At 40.7% G+C, this 18,823-nt stretch overlaps 1 protein-coding gene across 1 annotated transcript in view; it reads right to left on the reverse strand.

Annotated features, from left to right (window-relative positions):
• Positions 1-10,246, reverse strand: part of nudt4b (nudix (nucleoside diphosphate linked moiety X)-type motif 4b) — an 11,434-nt gene extending 1,188 nt beyond the window's left edge. The window contains exons 1-5 of the mRNA XM_026147658.2: positions 9,756-10,246; positions 1,964-2,074; positions 1,068-1,112; positions 824-911; positions 1-119 (exon numbers count right to left, since the gene is read on the reverse strand). The exon at positions 1-119 is cut by the window's left edge and continues 1,188 nt beyond it. Of these exons, the coding sequence (XP_026003443.1) occupies positions 1-119; positions 824-911; positions 1,068-1,112; positions 1,964-2,074; positions 9,756-9,854 (462 nt within the window). The 5' untranslated portion in view covers positions 9,855-10,246. The remainder of the gene's footprint in view (positions 120-823; positions 912-1,067; positions 1,113-1,963; positions 2,075-9,755) is intronic.
• Between the last annotated feature and the right edge of the window lie 8,577 nt (positions 10,247-18,823).

Below are 18,823 nucleotides of genomic sequence, written 5' to 3' on the forward strand. Positions count from 1 at the left end.
GTTTCCATTGGTGGGAGAGCAGCTGAGCTGGAGCCTCCGCAGGTACTCGGCGTGAACGGGTTTGTGGCTCTGCAGCACTTTGATGGCTTCTTCCACGGTGAACCACTCCCGCTTACGACCTGCAGAGGGAGACAGAGAACTGAAGATCAGGTTTTCTTAATCACCAGCAAAGTGCACTGTCACACAAACTGTAACTTTTGTGCAGAACAAGCCACGTAACCCCTTCTTTCCCTTTTCCACAAGCTGATTTGACTTCATATCAAAAGACAAAGTGGACTGTGAGCTTTAATAGCTTCTGCAGGTTACCCCATTTTCACTTGTTAGAAGAAAAAAAATAAAAAACAGTGACACTGGATTGAAACATTTCACAGAATGTCACAATGAGGCAAACAACTTGCATTCTTAATAAGATGCATTAAAGTAGGGTGAAGATACAGTATCCATCTATATCTATAGTATCTTGAAACTCAAATATATATATATACCTGAAAACCTTCAAATATGCATGTACAGACCAAACTGACGTATGCTATAAAGGTTTTCAGAGTTCAAAGCAAGAACAGAGGGGATACATTAGGCTTTGGATTACACAGACTGGATACTGACGTCCGCCGCACTGACAGCTGTAATATACTGCAGCTAAGTACCACTGCAGTAATGATCAGCGGCCTAGATTTATAGGCACCTGTTGTAACTGCCAGTGTGGTTTCTGTGCAGTACTCTAGTCTTCACATAAATAAAAAATACAGAGTATGGTGTAAGCAGCAGCACTCAAAACCGCAAGTATTGATGCTTAAGGGGAGGACATGAAGCAAAACTTTACCTATGTTGACAGAGTCTTCCCAGTCCTCGAGGGTTTCCGTCACAGTCAACACGTACACGTACGTTCGGTGCTTACGATCTTGGTTTTGCTTTAAGGATCAGAGACAGATGTATATTTAATTACAATGCAGCGATGCAATAAATCATGCAATTCACACCTACATTTATTTGCCAATTTTAAAGTTAAAAAAAATTGCAGATTTTATACAATTTGCACATTTTGTCCTGTCCTGTGAAAAGCTTACCTCAAATACACCAAGCAAGCGTCCTAGTTTGCCCTTCACACCGGCCTGAGGAAAAGATAAAGGAGAAAAGAAAATCATTCATTTCTACTGGCTGTAGTGTTTGGGAAGCACAGAGTATACTTCTTTGTTGGAAGGCTCAAGTAGCTATGGCCTCTGTAGAAGATCAGTCACAGAGATGAATAGAAAGTGAAAACAACAGAAAAGCAGCGTTCTGCATCAACACAGTGGGAACTGTGTTGCATTTCAACATTCAGGACAGTCCAACAGATAACTGCCCACAAATAAAGAATACATATATCAGGACTGAACAAATTAAACCCCTATGACAGTTTTTGCAGAAACTAGTAGCAAAGCTACGAGCTACAGAGTTAAAGGTCGACATATAACATCAATATAAAAGATTTCACTGTCATTTATACTGTACTGGGTCATCACCTGGGTAAGAATACAATAATAAAAAGAAACTTGCTTGAATTCTGCAGATTGTTATTACAGTAATATGAGAGAGTCCCTTTCATAACAGTCATTTTATTAATTCAGATGTACTGTGTTCTGTTCACAGGCCTCAAATTACTGTTAAGACATATGTCATCTGCTCAAGTGTCAGTCTGCCCCACTGATGTGTCCTGAGGGAAAGGCTACAGGGTTTGTGAATGCACAGGAATCTAGTGAAGGGCCAAGTTTAGACCACTGACGTTGCTGAGAACACAAGGTTCTCAACCAGGGGGAACTCTGAAATACCATCAGGCTCCTCATTCACCCAGCTGCCGACACTGTACCCCTTCAAAAACCTCTCACCCTTACCTATAGACTTCAAACCTATTTCACTTTATAGACTTCAAACTTGACTTATATACGGTAACATTAAAACAAAGTCAGGGCACAGATTTATTTACCTCCTCAAACACTTCTCGCACTGCTGCGCCACATGGCTCCTCCTCTGGCTCCATCCCTCCTCCGGGGACGATCCACTGGTCTGGATGCCGACTGCTGCTGACCAGCAGAACCTGTCAAAGAAAAAGAAAAACTTTAGGAAATGCAGACCGAGTTATTATTTTTACTTTAAACCCCAATAAACCAAAGGAGTTAAAGCACGCAGGAGCATACAGAGTTTCAGTGGCCTATATTGCAACTTGAGGACATGAACCATGACCCTTGGGACTCAAAACATAAAAAAAAAAAAAAAAATGACTGATGGTTGGAGTTGGCTTAGCGTCGCTCACAAGATGCCAAAGACAGGATTACACTCACTCGCAGAACTGAACGCAGACAGCTGTGGACTGTAGAGAGACACAGGTGGTCTTATTTCACTACTTTCTGATCTCTTTAAGAGGATCCATGCACATTTAATGCTCTTAGTGGAGTGACTCCATGCTCCATGGTGCATGCTTTTTTCTTACGAATGCGAAACACCAGATTTAAGACCACGAGACAACACAAACCAAGGCTCGGGAGCTACAAGCTAGTTCATAGATGGGATGATTGCTTTGTACCAAATTAATCAATCCAGTGTGGACTGATCCATTGTGGCCGCCATTTAAATAAGGGACCAGGTGAAAGTACTTTCAGTGTAGTCCATATCCCCTTGACTTTATACAAAAGGGGTTTTTTTTGTCACACAGACAAATTGAGTTGCATAAAGATGCTACACACATTTAGATAAATATATATTTCTTTGAGCAAATAATCCAGTTTTTACTCCTTTATTTACTCTTTTTTTTTTTCCCCCACCACTTCATGTGGATGCCCATTCTTGAAAATACTCAACCCTAATTAATACCAGTGTCCATGTGGTCCCGACACAACATGAACTCAGCGGACAATGCTTGTAAACTCAGCTGGGGGCCCCTAAAATTCTGCCGGTGCTCCCGAGCGCCCCGCTGGGGTTTGAATTACACGACAGTTGCAGTGTCCACTGATACGTACAGATCAGATGTGCCTGTGTGTGCGGTTTGCGGCAGTATCCACATAGCAATCGAAAGAAACACGAAAACAGCTGCTATGAGCATTATCGCATTTAGCATGAAGCTGTGTCATCATCATTAACACATACAGCCAACAAGTGTGTTTAAAAAAAATAAACAAAGCAGGATTCTGTCACAGTCTGATGGTTCATTTAAGCGTGATTCTAGCACATTTTAGCATTTTTCCTTTTTCTGTCATAATCCAGCATCGACAAACAAGCGGGGGCGCCGGTCAGGGCAAAGGGGCCACACAGTGAACGTCCATGAATTAGTGTGAGAAATCTGTGAGCATGTGCATGTGCAACAGATGGTGAACAACGCAACCTAACTGACTTCATATGCAGTAATCTGTGAGAGAAGTCAGCCTGTCGCTTAATCCCACCTCAGCTTTCGTATGGCTTCCCTTACGTTCTCTAATGGGATTGTGGCCGCGGCTACACGAGGCTTTCTGAGGCTCTTCTAAATTGCCTGGGCTGAAGACCAGACTGTCTGACTGATACGGCACATGACTGGAGCCCTATCTATCAGTTGCCGGCTGGTGTCTTGCTCACATGCCTGACTCAACCACCTGCTTATTCCCGGATTGCAGGTTAGGGTGGGGGTGATGGGGAACCGATGTTAAGTGCATGCGTGCAAAGATTTCCCTAGTGATGATGTTAAGAAGAAGCATCACACAACAGATGTTTATGTTATGTGACAGGTGTACAGCTTACATAATGGACTGTAAATGACGCGTTAAAAGAAGAGGCATTTACACAAATAGTACAAGCAGCACTGGTGCAGGGCATGCCGTTCTCTCAGGAGGGTGCAAACTATAAGAAATGTGCAAAGCTGAACCTGGTAACCTGCCTCGGTAAGCTCCCTCAACAACAGGAGGGCTTTTGCCAGTGAGATCTTTTATTTTGTTTGTCAGTGTGCAGCAGTGATTTTATTTTTCCTCCTTTACAAATGTGAATGTCACCTGCCAGAAGTCATTACTGTGCCATGAGGTTCCACGCAGGCTCACCGACTTGGCGACTTCACGGGTGTGCCAAATGGTCCTCACGTCTTAACAGTGCGTGTGTGCTGAACTGCAGCCGGCGAGGATTAAGGGGAGATCGCTAAGCAGTGAGTGCGCGATGTATACAAAACACGGTGTTTCCGGGGCAGCAACAACGAAGCTCATTTTAGCGTTTAGTTGTAGTTGTTGAAGAGGAAATATTATTCATCCACCCTAAGAAAAGAGGGGTTGGGTCAATTTTGGAATGTAGAGACTGGAATCTACATTTTACAAACCATCTTTAATTAAAGAGGTTTGCTTCTTCACACTGCTCCATATTTCATACAGAAGTGCAGCAGTAGGGCACAATTTCACCTGTCCAACGCCAAATATGGACCTGCAACCTCTTTAGGCCATTCACCTACATTCAAGAATTTAGAGAATTTCCCAAACACAAGTCCTTTTGATCACAATAAAAAGAAACCATGTTACATGTTGTAAAAGAACTGCCAAAATATGTCCATTTCCTTTATATAATTATCATTATTACACTTTTATTTGAACCGTTTGTTCATTTATTTTCAGTAACTTGAACAGTCACGTGAACTGGTATTCCCGTTATCAACTAAAAAAAAATAATAATAATTATAGTATAGATTAACTAAGCTCCGCCTTCTGAGCTGTATAGCAACCCACCGAACAAAAAGACCAGTTAGTACAAAAACAGCACACAAGCTACAATTTAAAGAGGCCAAAAAAACCCAAAAACAAAATAACTCACACCTGGATGGCAGGTCAACAGTCAGCTGATGGTGAACTCTGAGCACTGAAAACCCACTTATGTTCAGAAAGAAGGTCGGGCTAGAGGAGAGGCCTCTGGGCAGAGTTATTACAGTTCCTCCAATTTGATTTTTTTGTAATTATAAAAAATAACAAGCAAAACTAGACCGATTTTTCCAGGGTTAAGAAGTCAAAAACAGGCAGGGTATTTTAAGCCATCAAATGACTATATAAATAAACTTTACTTACTTAAAATGGGTCTTTAGGGGCAGAATAAGCACGTAACCAAGATTGGTCAACATACAGTTCAAGCAGGGAGTCTTTCTTACCTTAGTTAACAGAAGCTGTTATTTTGCATAACATAAAAAACTGGAAGACTAAGACTGAAAACATTTCCTTCATGTTTGTATTTTATTATAGTTTTTTCCACCAATATGTATTTTTACTAACCTTTCCTTACACTGTTTACATTATTTGGTTTACATATATGTTTACTCTCTAGCCATAAAAAAAGAAGAGAAAAATTGCCTTGGGGGAGGGACTGTTTACTGCTTTTTTTCCTCCTTTGACAACGTAAGAAATCATAAAAGCATATTCCAAGTTTTAATTCTTTTATAGGAGAAGGAAGATTGACAAACCTCCCTAAAGGTGGCAGGGCAACATTATTGATAATTGATGTACCACATGCATGTTAGTATCAAAAAGAAAGTATTGTTTGGTAAATATATGCCAATGGTGACACTACAAACAACAACTACAAAACCCTTGTGAAACCTTACAGTGTAATCTGGCGTGCATCTACCTGGAAATGTAAATAAATGAAAATGGAACAAATGGAACTATTGTGACTGGCCTGTTCAAGCCTATACATTTCCATTTGCTTTTTCGCCACAGTCTTTGATCAATGAGATACGATTTTCCGCCCTAGCATGAGGAATAATAATCAAGCTTCGATATAAGGACTCACATATGAGGGACATCGCCAAACCAAAATCACTGAAATGGATGTGAGAGAATTTACAAAGAGGCAAAACATGAGGGACAAATACGTTAGGGAAGGGAAAAAAAAAGAGAGAGAGAGAAAGAAACAGAAAAGTCCTAGGATTTTATTTGTTTCTATCGTGGCTGGCATCACATATAAAACAGTGGGATATGACCACAAGGTAATTAACGCCATGCACAAGCATGAATGGTTATATAGCTTACGACATAACCCCTACAAAGATTCACCACAGAAATCCAAATCAGCCATAAGACATGAACTGTTTGGGCACTTTGTAACTTTTTGCATGGTGGATGCAAATTTAGCAGCAACTTGCTCAGAGGTTTTACCATGTACATATAACACTGCATGTTTACCAGTGGCATACCACTTAGACAGGGTGTGTGTCTATAAGCCTCCTCTGGATAGCGAAATACACAATGAAATACACATGAGTCATCTTTAAAGACTTCAATGTAAAGACGTGTATGCTGTAGAGCCCAGAAGTCACTGATTACACAACCTCTCTGAACACTAGTTAACTTCATGAATAGGCAAAAGATTTTCAGAACCACTATTAGTTAAAAACAGAGTCGGTCTTCTGGCATGGCCTCAAAACGGAGACAGCAGGGAGGAATATTCTGGAGGACATAAACACCTCCTCCCCATGGGGAACTGCCTGTAGCTGTCAAATAAAGAAGGCTCCACATGCCAGGCAGGCAACCGGAGGACAGAATGATGTAAAGTCACAGACACCAAAGAAGAGGAGCGCAGGAGACATGATTGATGGTGCTGAGAAATTAATATAGTGGCTGCATTATACGACAACTAATTAGAGTCATAAACAAGCAACTTCGGAGGAAAACAGCACAAAATGCAAATGCAGAGAACACATGCGACTTCATTCTTGATGTTAAGATGTAGCGTCTTCTCAAACTGGTAACCGGCCACCACCATTTCCATGATGACAGCATTTGTTACTTGCTGGGATACTTTCAATATCAAACCATGGGGTAAAATCTGAGAAACACAGAGGTTACTGCTAAAACTGTTATCCTGATAACACTTATGGCATTAAAATTCACTGTGTTAAAAGCCTCTGACGGCAACTGCTAGATTTGACATGGGGGTGGTGGCTTTCAAGCAAGAATACCATGTGACATCATCACCTTATAAAACTGCTTTGCATTTATATGGAATCATAGTTTGTGACACTCAGGTGAATGCAAGAATATATTCTTCAGTCTAAAGCGTTGATACTACTCCATTGCGCACACCTTTGAGTAGCTGTAGCTCAGGGCCAAACAGCCAAGTAGTTATTCCTGTTATATTTCTGAGATGTTAGCTTAAACTTCACCACCTGGGACGCACTGTAATGTAAATTATCTGCAAACAAGTCAGCGCGGTCATGGAGAACCCCCAAAACTGACCGAAGAGACCCTGGTGCTAACCATGAGATAATGGTAGGTCACTGGAACCCAAGAACTGAATTCTGGCTTAGACAAAAGGGTCGACAGAGCAGGTAGCTCCCCTTGTTTGATTCGCCACCAGTTTTACTTCCCGACACAACCCCTGAAGAGATTTTTGTCTGCGTCTGGAAACAAACAAGTGACCCTTCGCTCACCGAGTGAATGTGTTAAACACTAAACCACTGGAAGCACATTAAGAAGGTAGACAACTAAATTAGCAAATCTGAGCAACTGTAGCTCTAGTAGTTGAAGATTTTATGGCCCAGCTAGAAAGTATTGTACAGGCCTTTCTGTTAGACCAACAGCGGCAGACAAAAGGCTGAAGAAGGAGGGAGGACCAAAGCAAAGCAAAACAATGAAAATTTCAGGCTGGAAAGCCAAAATGAACTGAAGGTGACTGTAAAATAGCCATATTGCAGCTTTGAGGCAGCACGGACATTACATAATTCAGTGAGCACACAATTTGATTGAATTATACCAAGCGACGACCACTGGGGAAAATAGTGCTGAAATTCTTTTACTATGATGCATCACATTAACCACATATGTTAGCACACTAACATATGTGGCTTTCCTATTACTGACATGTTTAGACTTAAAGTAGACGCACATAAAAACACTGGCTCTTTTTGCTTGATTATTCGTTGTGACAACTTAGCACTGTGGTGATGAAATGTAATTCCACCAGCTCAACCAACTTGTCTGTCTCTTTGAATTGTCAGCTTCCCATTTTTCACTGTTCGAAGTTAAACTATTGCTATCACAGAGTCTCTGGCCTTATGGGCCCTGCTTTCTCCTTTCCCTTCCAAAACAAAAACAGCTGAGCAGATCTAGAGCTCCTGTTCCACCAGAGTTAGGTATCCAATGTCTACATGTCTATATGTAGTGTATATGTGTTACTACAAAGCTTACACTACATGTGAATCGTCTTCAAAAATCACCATTAGTGCCAACCCAGTTACAGTAAGAGCATCACATCAGTTCTCTTACTTAAAGCTGAGTCATGTTTGTGGTTGCAAACCCAGACATGCTTGTTAAAGTCCTGAGGGTAGTAGTCACCTACATCCTTCTGTTGTCACAATATTACAGTACACTAATGCAAGTAAAAATGGCCAAACCAAAACAATTCTAAAGAAAGCAAAACTGCATCTCTGCACAGTATCTCTATTTCTTTTATGGCTACGCATTTAAAAACAAAAAAAATCTTACATAACAACAGCATACCACGTCCACATGTGCAAACAAGCAGATATACTGTTTGCATGCTTGTAAAATTCCTGATATGGTGTGTTTAACAGCCAAACACTGGAGAGCCTAGGCAGAGCTCTTAGTGGCTGTCTAGTGACAGCAGACAGTGATGTCTTTACTGCACATTGTGTAACACTTTGTTTATGCCAGGCCAAAAAACGGCTAAATATAGTCAAGCCAGAATATGCAGGGGACAGCCTTGACTTTTGTCACTTACTGGTGAAACATTCATGCACGTAAACCAGTTAACCAGACCAGTTAGCAGACAGAGACATTATATAAGGTCCATTTTTACAGCTTTTGATAATTAGGGGGGGGTTGAAGTTACAAAAAAATATTGCAAAAAAGGGGGAGGAAACAGTCACCCCACAAAATAAAAAAATAAAATAGAAAACTATGGTAGTTTAAAATCTGGCGGACGTCTCACTAAAGCCCTGCCTTAGGTTACCTTAAATCTCCTTTGAGGTGGGTCTAAAGCACTGCCCATCAGAGCCTGTCACATCCATTCATTATTTACATGTGATGGTCCCTTTAAATCCTAATCAACAGTATTGCTACGCAGCAGCCCGCCCAAGGCCGGCGGGATGCAGCATAACCGTGAATGAAGCTGCTCGGTCATGGACGTTTACATTATTGTCATATTAAAATGACCTTACATCTGATAAATATATTTAGCAGTATACCTGTGGCATATATTGTTACCCCCCCGCTCAGCCCACGCCACTGTTAAACCCTCTACTAAAGGAAACGTACAAGTGAGCGCCTCGCCCCCCTTCTGCTCGTTGCTTCAAGCTAGCGAAAAGCTAACGGGAAGTTACTTTCAAAATAAGAGCCCCGCCTTACTTGAGAGGGCAGTTTCACATTGCGCTGCTGCCCGTGTGTTTTATTTTGAAACAAACGTACTATTAGTCGTATGATGATAGGTGAAGGTGGCTCGACAGCACCGCTTTTCCCCCCTTTTCTCTACGTGCTCCTCAAACTAGCCTAAACTGGATGGCCCAAGGCACATCAGCAGCACGCAAACACAAACCAAAAAGACAGTGGCTTTGCCAGCAAACACGTAACTACACCTAGTAGGCAACACCATAAATCAAAGCCCGTGTGTCTTATTACGGATCGTTGTGCGTTTTGAAAAAGAGCATCCCTGTGCACTTTGAATGGCTGCTAGATGCAGATTGATTAGGCCACAAAGTCACAGCACACAAACGCTGCATATTGTTGATAAGATGCAGGAAAACAGCGTCACACTGGGATAACCTTTCTTACCTCTTCTTCGCGTTCATTCTTGAAACACAGACAAGCCGCTCTCTTCTTGAAACCGTCGCCATCGTATGTCCTGGTCTGGTTTGGTTTGAGCTTCATCATTGATTTGGAAATGTGCCTCCTTGAGTAAGAACCGGCAAAAAAAAGAAAAATAAAAGAAGAAAAAAAGGTGGAGGGGGTGTCCAATTAGTCAACAGCACAGCCGCCGCATTGTACTGCTCTATGCACCCGATGGGCAGATCAGGAACGGAGGATGTATGAAAGATCTCGTCAGACAATCCTGGATTTAAGCTTGTCCTTGTGAAAATAAGCACAAATCAGAGCCTCTGATGTGTAAGTCAAGCCCCCAGATTCTACCTGCGATCTCCAGTCGGCAGTATGTGCGCGCAGTCCCGCAGGTTGAGAGCTTATGTAGAGTGCAGCCTACACAGCACAGCCCTCCTCTGGATCCATTTGCGTATGGCCGCTGACTCAGTACAATGAACAAGCAGCCCGGAGTTTCGGAAATACAGATCACTCCTCTGAGGAGGGGATGAGCTAATTGGATGGGTTTGTGTAAAGTGGGCGGGGCTAGGCGTCTACTAAAACATAGATTGATACGTAAGTTTATTATTTTGTTTCCAGTAGTACAAGAGGGAGCTTTTGATCAAACATCCAGTGTGTGGTTCCTGATAAGAATTTTAGCAGGTCCTGGGGATCATTTTGTTGCAGTGAAAAAGAAAAAAATCATGCTGATTAGGACTGCCCCATATCCTAATCCAACAAAAACAAATCTTGACCAGGCACAGGTATATCTACATATTTTCTGGCACCTTCCACAGACGTTTCGTTTTTTTCTTTCTTAAAGCCCAACACAGACACAAATGCAGATGACATGACCTCAGTGTCCGCAGTAGCTACAGCCTTGATGTTGGTGTGGCGGAATTTCAAAAGGAACGGGGGGGAGAGAGACAAATCTGTCAGAAGACAAGATAACAATATTTATGCTCTGGTGGCAGTTTTACAGTCCATCGCAGACATAAGGTAAACAGTATTATATACTCAGACTCGTGTGCGAATGAGAACCGAGGAGGAAGTAAAAGTACTGTTTAAAATCTAACTGAATTAATGGATGACTTGTCCTTGACAGAATCTAATTCTAATAAAGTGAAATGACATTTTTGATCTTTTGAAGTATGATATTTTGATAGAGGACATTACTGATTTCTGGCCTTTACATTTTCCTGGTATTGTTCACTGACTCGCTGATTTCTGATCTGGGATATAAAAGACAGACTGAAAGTTTAAAAGACCATCTTTTAAGGAAACACTCAAATTGTGAAATCCCAGTTTTAAATCCCCCAGATATGTGCTAATCATATTAGTACCAGACCCACCAGACCTGGAGCTCTCCTTGAATTATCATGGCTCGGCTGAGCAATACCACCTCTCAGATCCCACAAAGAGAATGGATTTACAAAGCATTTTCCATGATATAGTCAGCTGTGTCAGTTTTATTGAATTGGATTTTATGGGTTTTCTTTTACAGGTTCCACCTTTTGTACATCCACATGTAAGAAGTAGACATTCTGTCTACTTCTATGTGCCTTACACAGTCTTCTTGCTGTAGTAAGTTGTTTTTCTAGTTCAAATGAACCAGCTGCTTAAAAACCTCTTAGATTTCTGCTTTTTGACAAAAGTGTGCACACGATCACGTACAACACATTCTGTCCAGTGTTGGGAAATCACTGAGATACTCCCTGCTTTCACTGACTTTATGTCATTACAGAGGTCATATTCTGAGTGTGTTATTCCCACTCAGCAGGAAAACAAACATGTGGGTATCAGAAGTATTTTTCTGAGTTACTTCTGAAAACTAGAATTAGGCATCTTGATGTTGCAACTGTTTTTTTGTCAGAGGTTGTGACAACAAACTCCTGACCTGTTCTTCCTGGGAAGACTATCAAATAGCAGTTGCTCTCGTGTACCTGTGGGAAGTGCTAAGTTATCAGCTAAGTAAATGTAGTCATTGTTTAAATGATGTCTTTTAAACTCACTCCAGATAATCAAATTGCAGTCTAATGGTGACAGAGTAGAGCACGTGTGCTGATGGCACACATTAACTGAGTGGGAGCCTGGCCTCGGTTTACCTTTGACCTGCAGGCCAGCATGCTGTACGCCTGCAAATAACAACATCAAAAGCAAAGTCAGCTCCGGAAGATAAAAATCCATAAATTAATGAAATTGATCAAAGGGGCACTGTGATATCCGACTTGTTTGTGAAGATTTGTGGAGATAGTCAAGTGAATCTTTATTCTGTCTTTAAAGTTTCAGGAGATAAATGCTGGCAAAATGAAATTGTGTATCATAGATCCCTTTGACTCTCAGTTTTCTGGCAGTTAGGCCTTTGTGTAGTCATTAGGTCAAATACTTTGGCATTAAAGGAAATGCTACTTTAGCTTTCACGTGGCTTGCCATTCAAGATTTCCTTCACTCCTGTACTTTCCCTCAAGATGTAACTTATGGATGCAATGCCAAAACATTGGCCTCATACATTCTTGTATCCCTCAGGTTGCACTTTGAGAAGCATTTTATTTGTTAGAAACAGTTGGAGAAGGCTTAAGTTCTGCATCCACTAAGATTGCAAACAGGCTAAATACTACTTCTGATGAACACTTTTATATTTAGCTTTTTAGGTTTGTCCATGGACGTCCTGATGTAGAATGATGTAGTAGAACGTGAGGCAGAGCTCTGAGATATCAGACCTCCAGACTGGATTCAGGAGACATACACTCTCTCTACTTCTGCACTCACATATTTTCACTTCCCATGTGTTTATAAACTACTACTGCATCACATTAAGATGTACCTCCTCTCTCTTATAATGTGTGTCAGAGGGTTCTTCCTGTTAAAAGTGAGTTCTTTCTTCTCACTGTTGTCCAGCGCTCTCCTCATAGGGGACGGTGCGATTTTTGGGGTTTTCTCTCAAATATGGTATGGCCTTAACCTTACAATATACAATCCCAATTTTTTTTAAAGTTAAAATGCTATATGAAAGTGTCAATAAAATCTCTTAAACTCATATTCTATTCACAACAAAAGATAACAAATCTTTACACTGAGAAAATGTAATGTAATGCTCAACTTTCCTGGCAGGCAGGTTAGTTCAGCACACAGACTCTTCTACTAAGCAGTGCTGTTGAAATACAGGGATAGACACAGTGTGCTGTTTAATATTGTCTTTCTGAAATATACAAGGTCTTCCCTCAACAAGATGTCGCTGGAAGGGAATATATGTTGCTCTAATACTTGCGCACACCTTTCAGCATTGATGGTGCCTTTCCAGATGTGTAAGCTGCATCCTCCATAGACAATAATGCACCCCCTTTTCATTGGAGATGAAGGTCTTTGAATTGAATGCTTAAAACGAGCCAAATGGTCCTCTGGAGGATGTGGCATCCATGTTTTCCAAATAATGTCCAATTTCAAATTATCTGACCACAGAACAATTTTCCTCTTTAACTCAGTCGATTCTAAACTAGCTTTGGCCCACAGAAGTTTCTGAATCATGCTCACATGTGGCTTCTTCTTTGCATGACGGAGTTCCAATCTGCACATGTGGATGGCACAGCATTGTATTATGTACTTTAGATAATGAGATATTCAAAGTCGTTACAATTTTGTTCACAGTCTTCAGTGACCTTTGTCAAGAATCTCCGCCTCTCTAAGATGCTCTTTTTTGATACCCAGTCATGTTTCTGAGCTGTTTCAAATGAACCTAATTAGCTGCAAAATGTTCCTTCAGCTGTTTTGTTTTAGTACCACTTGCTTTTATAGCCTTTTGTTGCCCCAGCTTAACTTTCTTGAAACATGTTGCTGCCATCAAATTCAAAATGAGCTAATATTTTTCATGACATAGTCAAATGTTTCAGGTTGAATAGTTAATATGTTTTCTGTGTTCTATTGTGAATCATTGCATTATATTTATATTTTTGACTTTTTGGAGGGAGTAAAGCAACTTGAGGTGATAGTTGGGAAATGGTGCAGCATAACCACTATTCAGTTTCTTTCAGTTTGCTGATTTACAGAAAATCATTGGGTGTAGTTTTGAGATTGTGCAGAACTAACTGATGAGCTCACTAGTGTCATGAGACTGATACTCAGTGAAACAGGCTAATCGTGATGATCCCAGTGACCCCTTTTCACACGTTTTCCCCCATGAAATTGGGAGGGGTGTGGGGACAGAGAACTCTTGACTCCCCCTTCCATTTAACCTAGAAACTTCTGTGTGGAAAAAAAAACAGGTAAACCCCAGTCATATTATCATTCAAATCACTGTTGTCATCAGTTGCTTCAGATGTAAATAAAGCATCAAATGCAGGTCATCGTGTTACTGCAAGTCAGACAGCATCATCATCTTGTTTTAGCAATGGTTTCCTGGCTTTGCACTGATCTGATCTCCTAGACCATAATTGCAGAGCAATTCCAACATAACCTATAAATAATTTAAAAGATAATCATTTATTTGCAATATGCTATTTAAAGTAATGGCTACAAAGGGGAAAAGCATTGTAGGGAGTGTGTATATTTCTTCAAATAGTCCAGATAACTGCATATCCAATGGCTTAAGTGGTCATCTTAAGTTTACAAATGACTACAGAGTTTCTGCAGGTTGTCATTTGTATCCATACCATCAGGGTAAAGGAGATGTGCTAGAAAATTTATGTATTTATAGACTCTTGATGTCATTTGCATGATATATTATAAGTGATTTATAATGGGCTAAAATTAGAAACAGACCAGCTGAACCAAATCTTGCTCCTTAATATAACAACAGATGTTATCATCCTGATGGCATCGGTGGAAAATAAATCTTTCTGTCATCATATACTTAAAGTGGTTTATCATCGCCGTCTTGCATAGCAAAGGAGGGTAATTAAGAGGTCCCCATTTAGCCGAGGTGTGAGGGGAATATACGGATCCGGTTTCTTCTGGCTCATGCTGAGACAGATGGATGGACACAGAACTGACTGTCTTCACTTTATCAGGAGAGTCTGCCACAACATGCACACATGGATACACGTGTCACTTTTTTTAATACAAAGAAATAGTGTATACATGTTGCTACATCTATAGATGCACACACATACACCCACGCTCTCACACACGGAGTCCAATCTGCCTCTTCATTTGCCTGTGATCCGCTAAGTGTTAGCAGCCAACTGTGATTATGCCTATAAAATCCTGAGCTGATTAGCTCACCCATAAGTCTCTTCTTTGACCTCAGCGCTGAGCCTTCAGTCATGAGCCATCTGAGGGACTGGCTACTGGCCAGATAGCACAATCCTGAAAGGATCTCTGATATAAAAGATGGAGATGTCCTCATCCAGATAAAGACAATGAGACATCATTTATCCCTTTCCTAAGTTTAGCTCATGGATAATCGTCATGCTGCAGCTATCAGGATAATTTTAGGTCCAGCCATCTGTTTTCCCATAAGGTCTCCATTATCGAACACTTAAATGAGTTTTTTGCAACACATCCTTCCCTGAAATACAGTCATTATTACAAGCAAATATGCAACAATAGTTTTCAGGTACTGAGCGTGAAGTGAACGTTTAATGAGATGAAACTCATCTGATAAACTCCTGCTGGCTGGCCAAGGCTGACAAGATGGATGTGTGCTGCTGTCAGCTGTTGAATATAAGCCTGTGCAAAGGTAGATCTATGCTGTATCTTCACCAAGGCAGAAACCGAGAACTTGAATCTGACTCAAGTTGGAGGGCTGCCACTCCCAGGAGTGACTCCTTAAAACTTGAAATTTCTGACTTCCGACTTATTTAGGAACGCACCAAAAGCATTGATTTAAATCCAACTGAGATGCTTTGGCACAACCTTAAACAAGTCAATAATACTTAAACCTCCCTTGGCTAATATTAATATCTGTTTCATGATCTAACCATCTAAGGTTGACAAATATGTAAAAAAAGAGAAATCAGAAAAGGGTCGAATACTTTTTCACAGGCCTGTAAATGTCAACAACCACAGATATTGACATGATTGGCTGAACTGTGTGAAAATGTCTGATATGGTGAAGTGTATGCTAATGAGGTGGTAACTCTTCAAAGTGTCTTCCTCTTACAGAGCCTCAGGATTATTCTCTGCTTGTGATTGCTCACTATGTTGTCAATGAGCCTGTTCTTAAAAAGTCGTTTAAGAACAGTAAATGTGTGAAGAAACAGTACTTCACACATTGTGGCCAACCCGTTTCACAGTTCAGTCATACAGCTAGCTCTTTGGTATGTAACGAGCACAAACATCTACTCCATTGTTGTGGGACAGAGAGTTTGCTGTAGAAGCAGTAATGGGTGTTTACAACAATTATGCAAAAGAAATTCACAGGTCAGCCAAGGTAAAAGTCCCTCTACTCCCACCCCACCTTCAGCACACACACACACACACACACTCGCACCCATAAATAAACATCTTTGTCTCCAGAGTAGTTTAGTACCTCTAGCATTACCTGACAAGTAGCTATTATGTGAACAGAGTCACACAGGCAGCTGGAGGTTTGCTATTCTCTGAGAGAAGTCTGTCTATGTACTGTGCTTATAAAGGGGTAACATAAGTTTCTCTAGATGTAAGTGTATGTATATGTGCCTTGGGTGAAAGAAAGAAATCTCAATTCCAGATCAGAGAATTTCAAAAACTTTTGATGACTAAGTGGAAAAGAGGAGCACACACGAGCCCTTTTTTATGATTCGTAATCTGACCTTTCAGAGAATAGTGGTTTTTGTTGGGAATGTCACTTTTGTTTATGTCTACATAAACAAAGGAGATGTATAATATGTAATATATAATCTCTCCAGGGTACACTGGAGAGATTATATATTTCATTTCACCTGGAAATGCCTGGAATAACCCGTTAAACCCGCTGTCGCCATGAACCAACTTTAGATAAGAAGAAGCTGATGGATGTGTATGGCGATTGAAACCCAGCTGTATGAGTTTTAGCTTTAGTCTGATTCAGCATCATGTCAAGAAGCCAAGAGTTAAAGACGAGTACACTCTCTGTCTTGTTCTGTGGTTCCATGTTATTGTATGACAGGAAGTCTGGATGAATGAAAAGTGCCCTTGTGCATTTTATTGTTATTTGAGGGCCACCACTGGCCCGTGGGACACAGTTTGAGAACCCATCTTTTAGATTAAACTGAGTGGAAACATAAAGGTGCATTGTTGGTAATGCAGCAGAATTTTAAAGGTTTAAGGCTTTGTTGACAGTACACTGATAAACTGTTTGCAGTAAAAGCCAAATCCACATTACCAGGATTCAGAAAAAGTAGAGATATCTTCCAGGGCACATTGAAGCTTTAAAAGCAACACCTGTCATTAAAAGTATGAAGCTGATATGGCATATGTATAATAAAACACAGCAAAGAAGACACAGTACAACACTAGCATTTATTAGGAGTTATAATTTGAGCCAGTGTATAAAAAACATTCCCCAAATGTACATTTTTATCTCCCTCTTTCGTCTCTACTAGCTTCTTAAGAATTTGCCTGACTTCCACTGGGTTATTTAGCTATTCAACTAACTTGATCCATCTTATCCTTATCGGATGGTGGTGGGTTGGCAGTGTTTTCTGGCCAAAGACTTACGCAATTGGAAATTTAACAAAGGAGAGTTAGCATTGTGTAAGTGTGCAACTTTATAGCTTTAAAGTCTTTTTGGAATGTGGTCTCTTTGCAATCTTCACCCAAAAATCACATCAACATCTTTCCTCCAGTCTATACAACAGGATAAATACAGGTCTCAAAGCCAAGGATGGAAGAATGACTTGCTTGTGAAGGCTGAAGGGCACAATGGGGACTTGTGGCTGCATATTCGAACCTGTCATTATGCTAGCAGGGGATAAAGCAGACTCAGTGAGAGTAAACATCACTTATGATGAATTGCTCAGAAAGACACAGAGAGATCTTGCCAGAAGATTAATCTGAAAAGGAATTATATATTAGGCATAGTAATTTACAAAATGTGTAAATAGTTTTTCATGCTCTAGAGCATCACATTGAAGATTCATGAAGAATAAATACTTCACAATGATGTTATCTCACTACGTTAAACTGTTGAGGCTACCTGTGACCAAGTGTTTCTCTAACAATAATGCCTCTGTCTCCTCGAGGTAGAGCAAAAACACAGACACTCTATAATCATGTGAAGATTAGGCTTTAAAGGGGCATAAACAAACCCAGACAGTGACAGCTTGCCCAAATGTGGGAAAGTCGACTGAAACAAAACCCCACAGCCACGATGACACAAAGCCTGACAAAAAGAAGCAATCCACCCAAACAGCTCAAAATGCGTCTGGGAGGAGGGCATATGGCGGTAACTGACAGCAGGGAAGAGAAAGCCAAAGTTACTCATGACCCTTAGGAGTCATGTGAGTCAGTAACTTGAGCAAACTAAGTGCATCATGTTTCAAAAAGTTGGATATTTGAGAACGCGTCGACCTTGTGTTTGTTTGTTTTTTACAACGTGAGCAAACACCAGTTTATTGCTTTAACCCACTTAATCCCACTGGTCACAAAAAGGACCTGTAAAAAACCATTAAGCCATTAGAAGTTTCAAAGAATGTTTCTGAATTATGCATCAATACATTTTAAACAGGTACTGAAATACAAAAGTGTTTCAGTTAAATTTATGCAGCGTCACATGTTCAGCAGAACTTCTCACATGACTGGAGCTGGTTTTTCTCTGGTTAAACCATGAGAATAAGGTACAGCAAAGCGCCCAGATGAAAGGTTATTAAAGTATGTCAATATAAACATGTGGCCATTTGTTTTGGTACACATCAGGCGTCCAGTATTAACGTCTATAGATGTTCAGTTCTTCACCTTTGTACATCTCATCAGCAATAATAGCGACCGCACTCATGATGCAGTGTATCTGTGTACATACATACTCATACAGAGGTATGGTTCTTGTGCTTGCCATCATAATCACTGTCCTCAGTGACTGTGATGGCTGTGGTTCAGATATGGAGCATGAAGGGGACGTATGCATGTTGACATCCAGGTTGTTGAACTGCTGC

Source organism: Astatotilapia calliptera, chromosome 17 (genome assembly GCF_964374335.1).
Source record: "Astatotilapia calliptera chromosome 17, fAstCal68.1, whole genome shotgun sequence".
Taxonomy (NCBI): Eukaryota; Metazoa; Chordata; class Actinopteri; order Cichliformes; family Cichlidae; genus Astatotilapia; species Astatotilapia calliptera.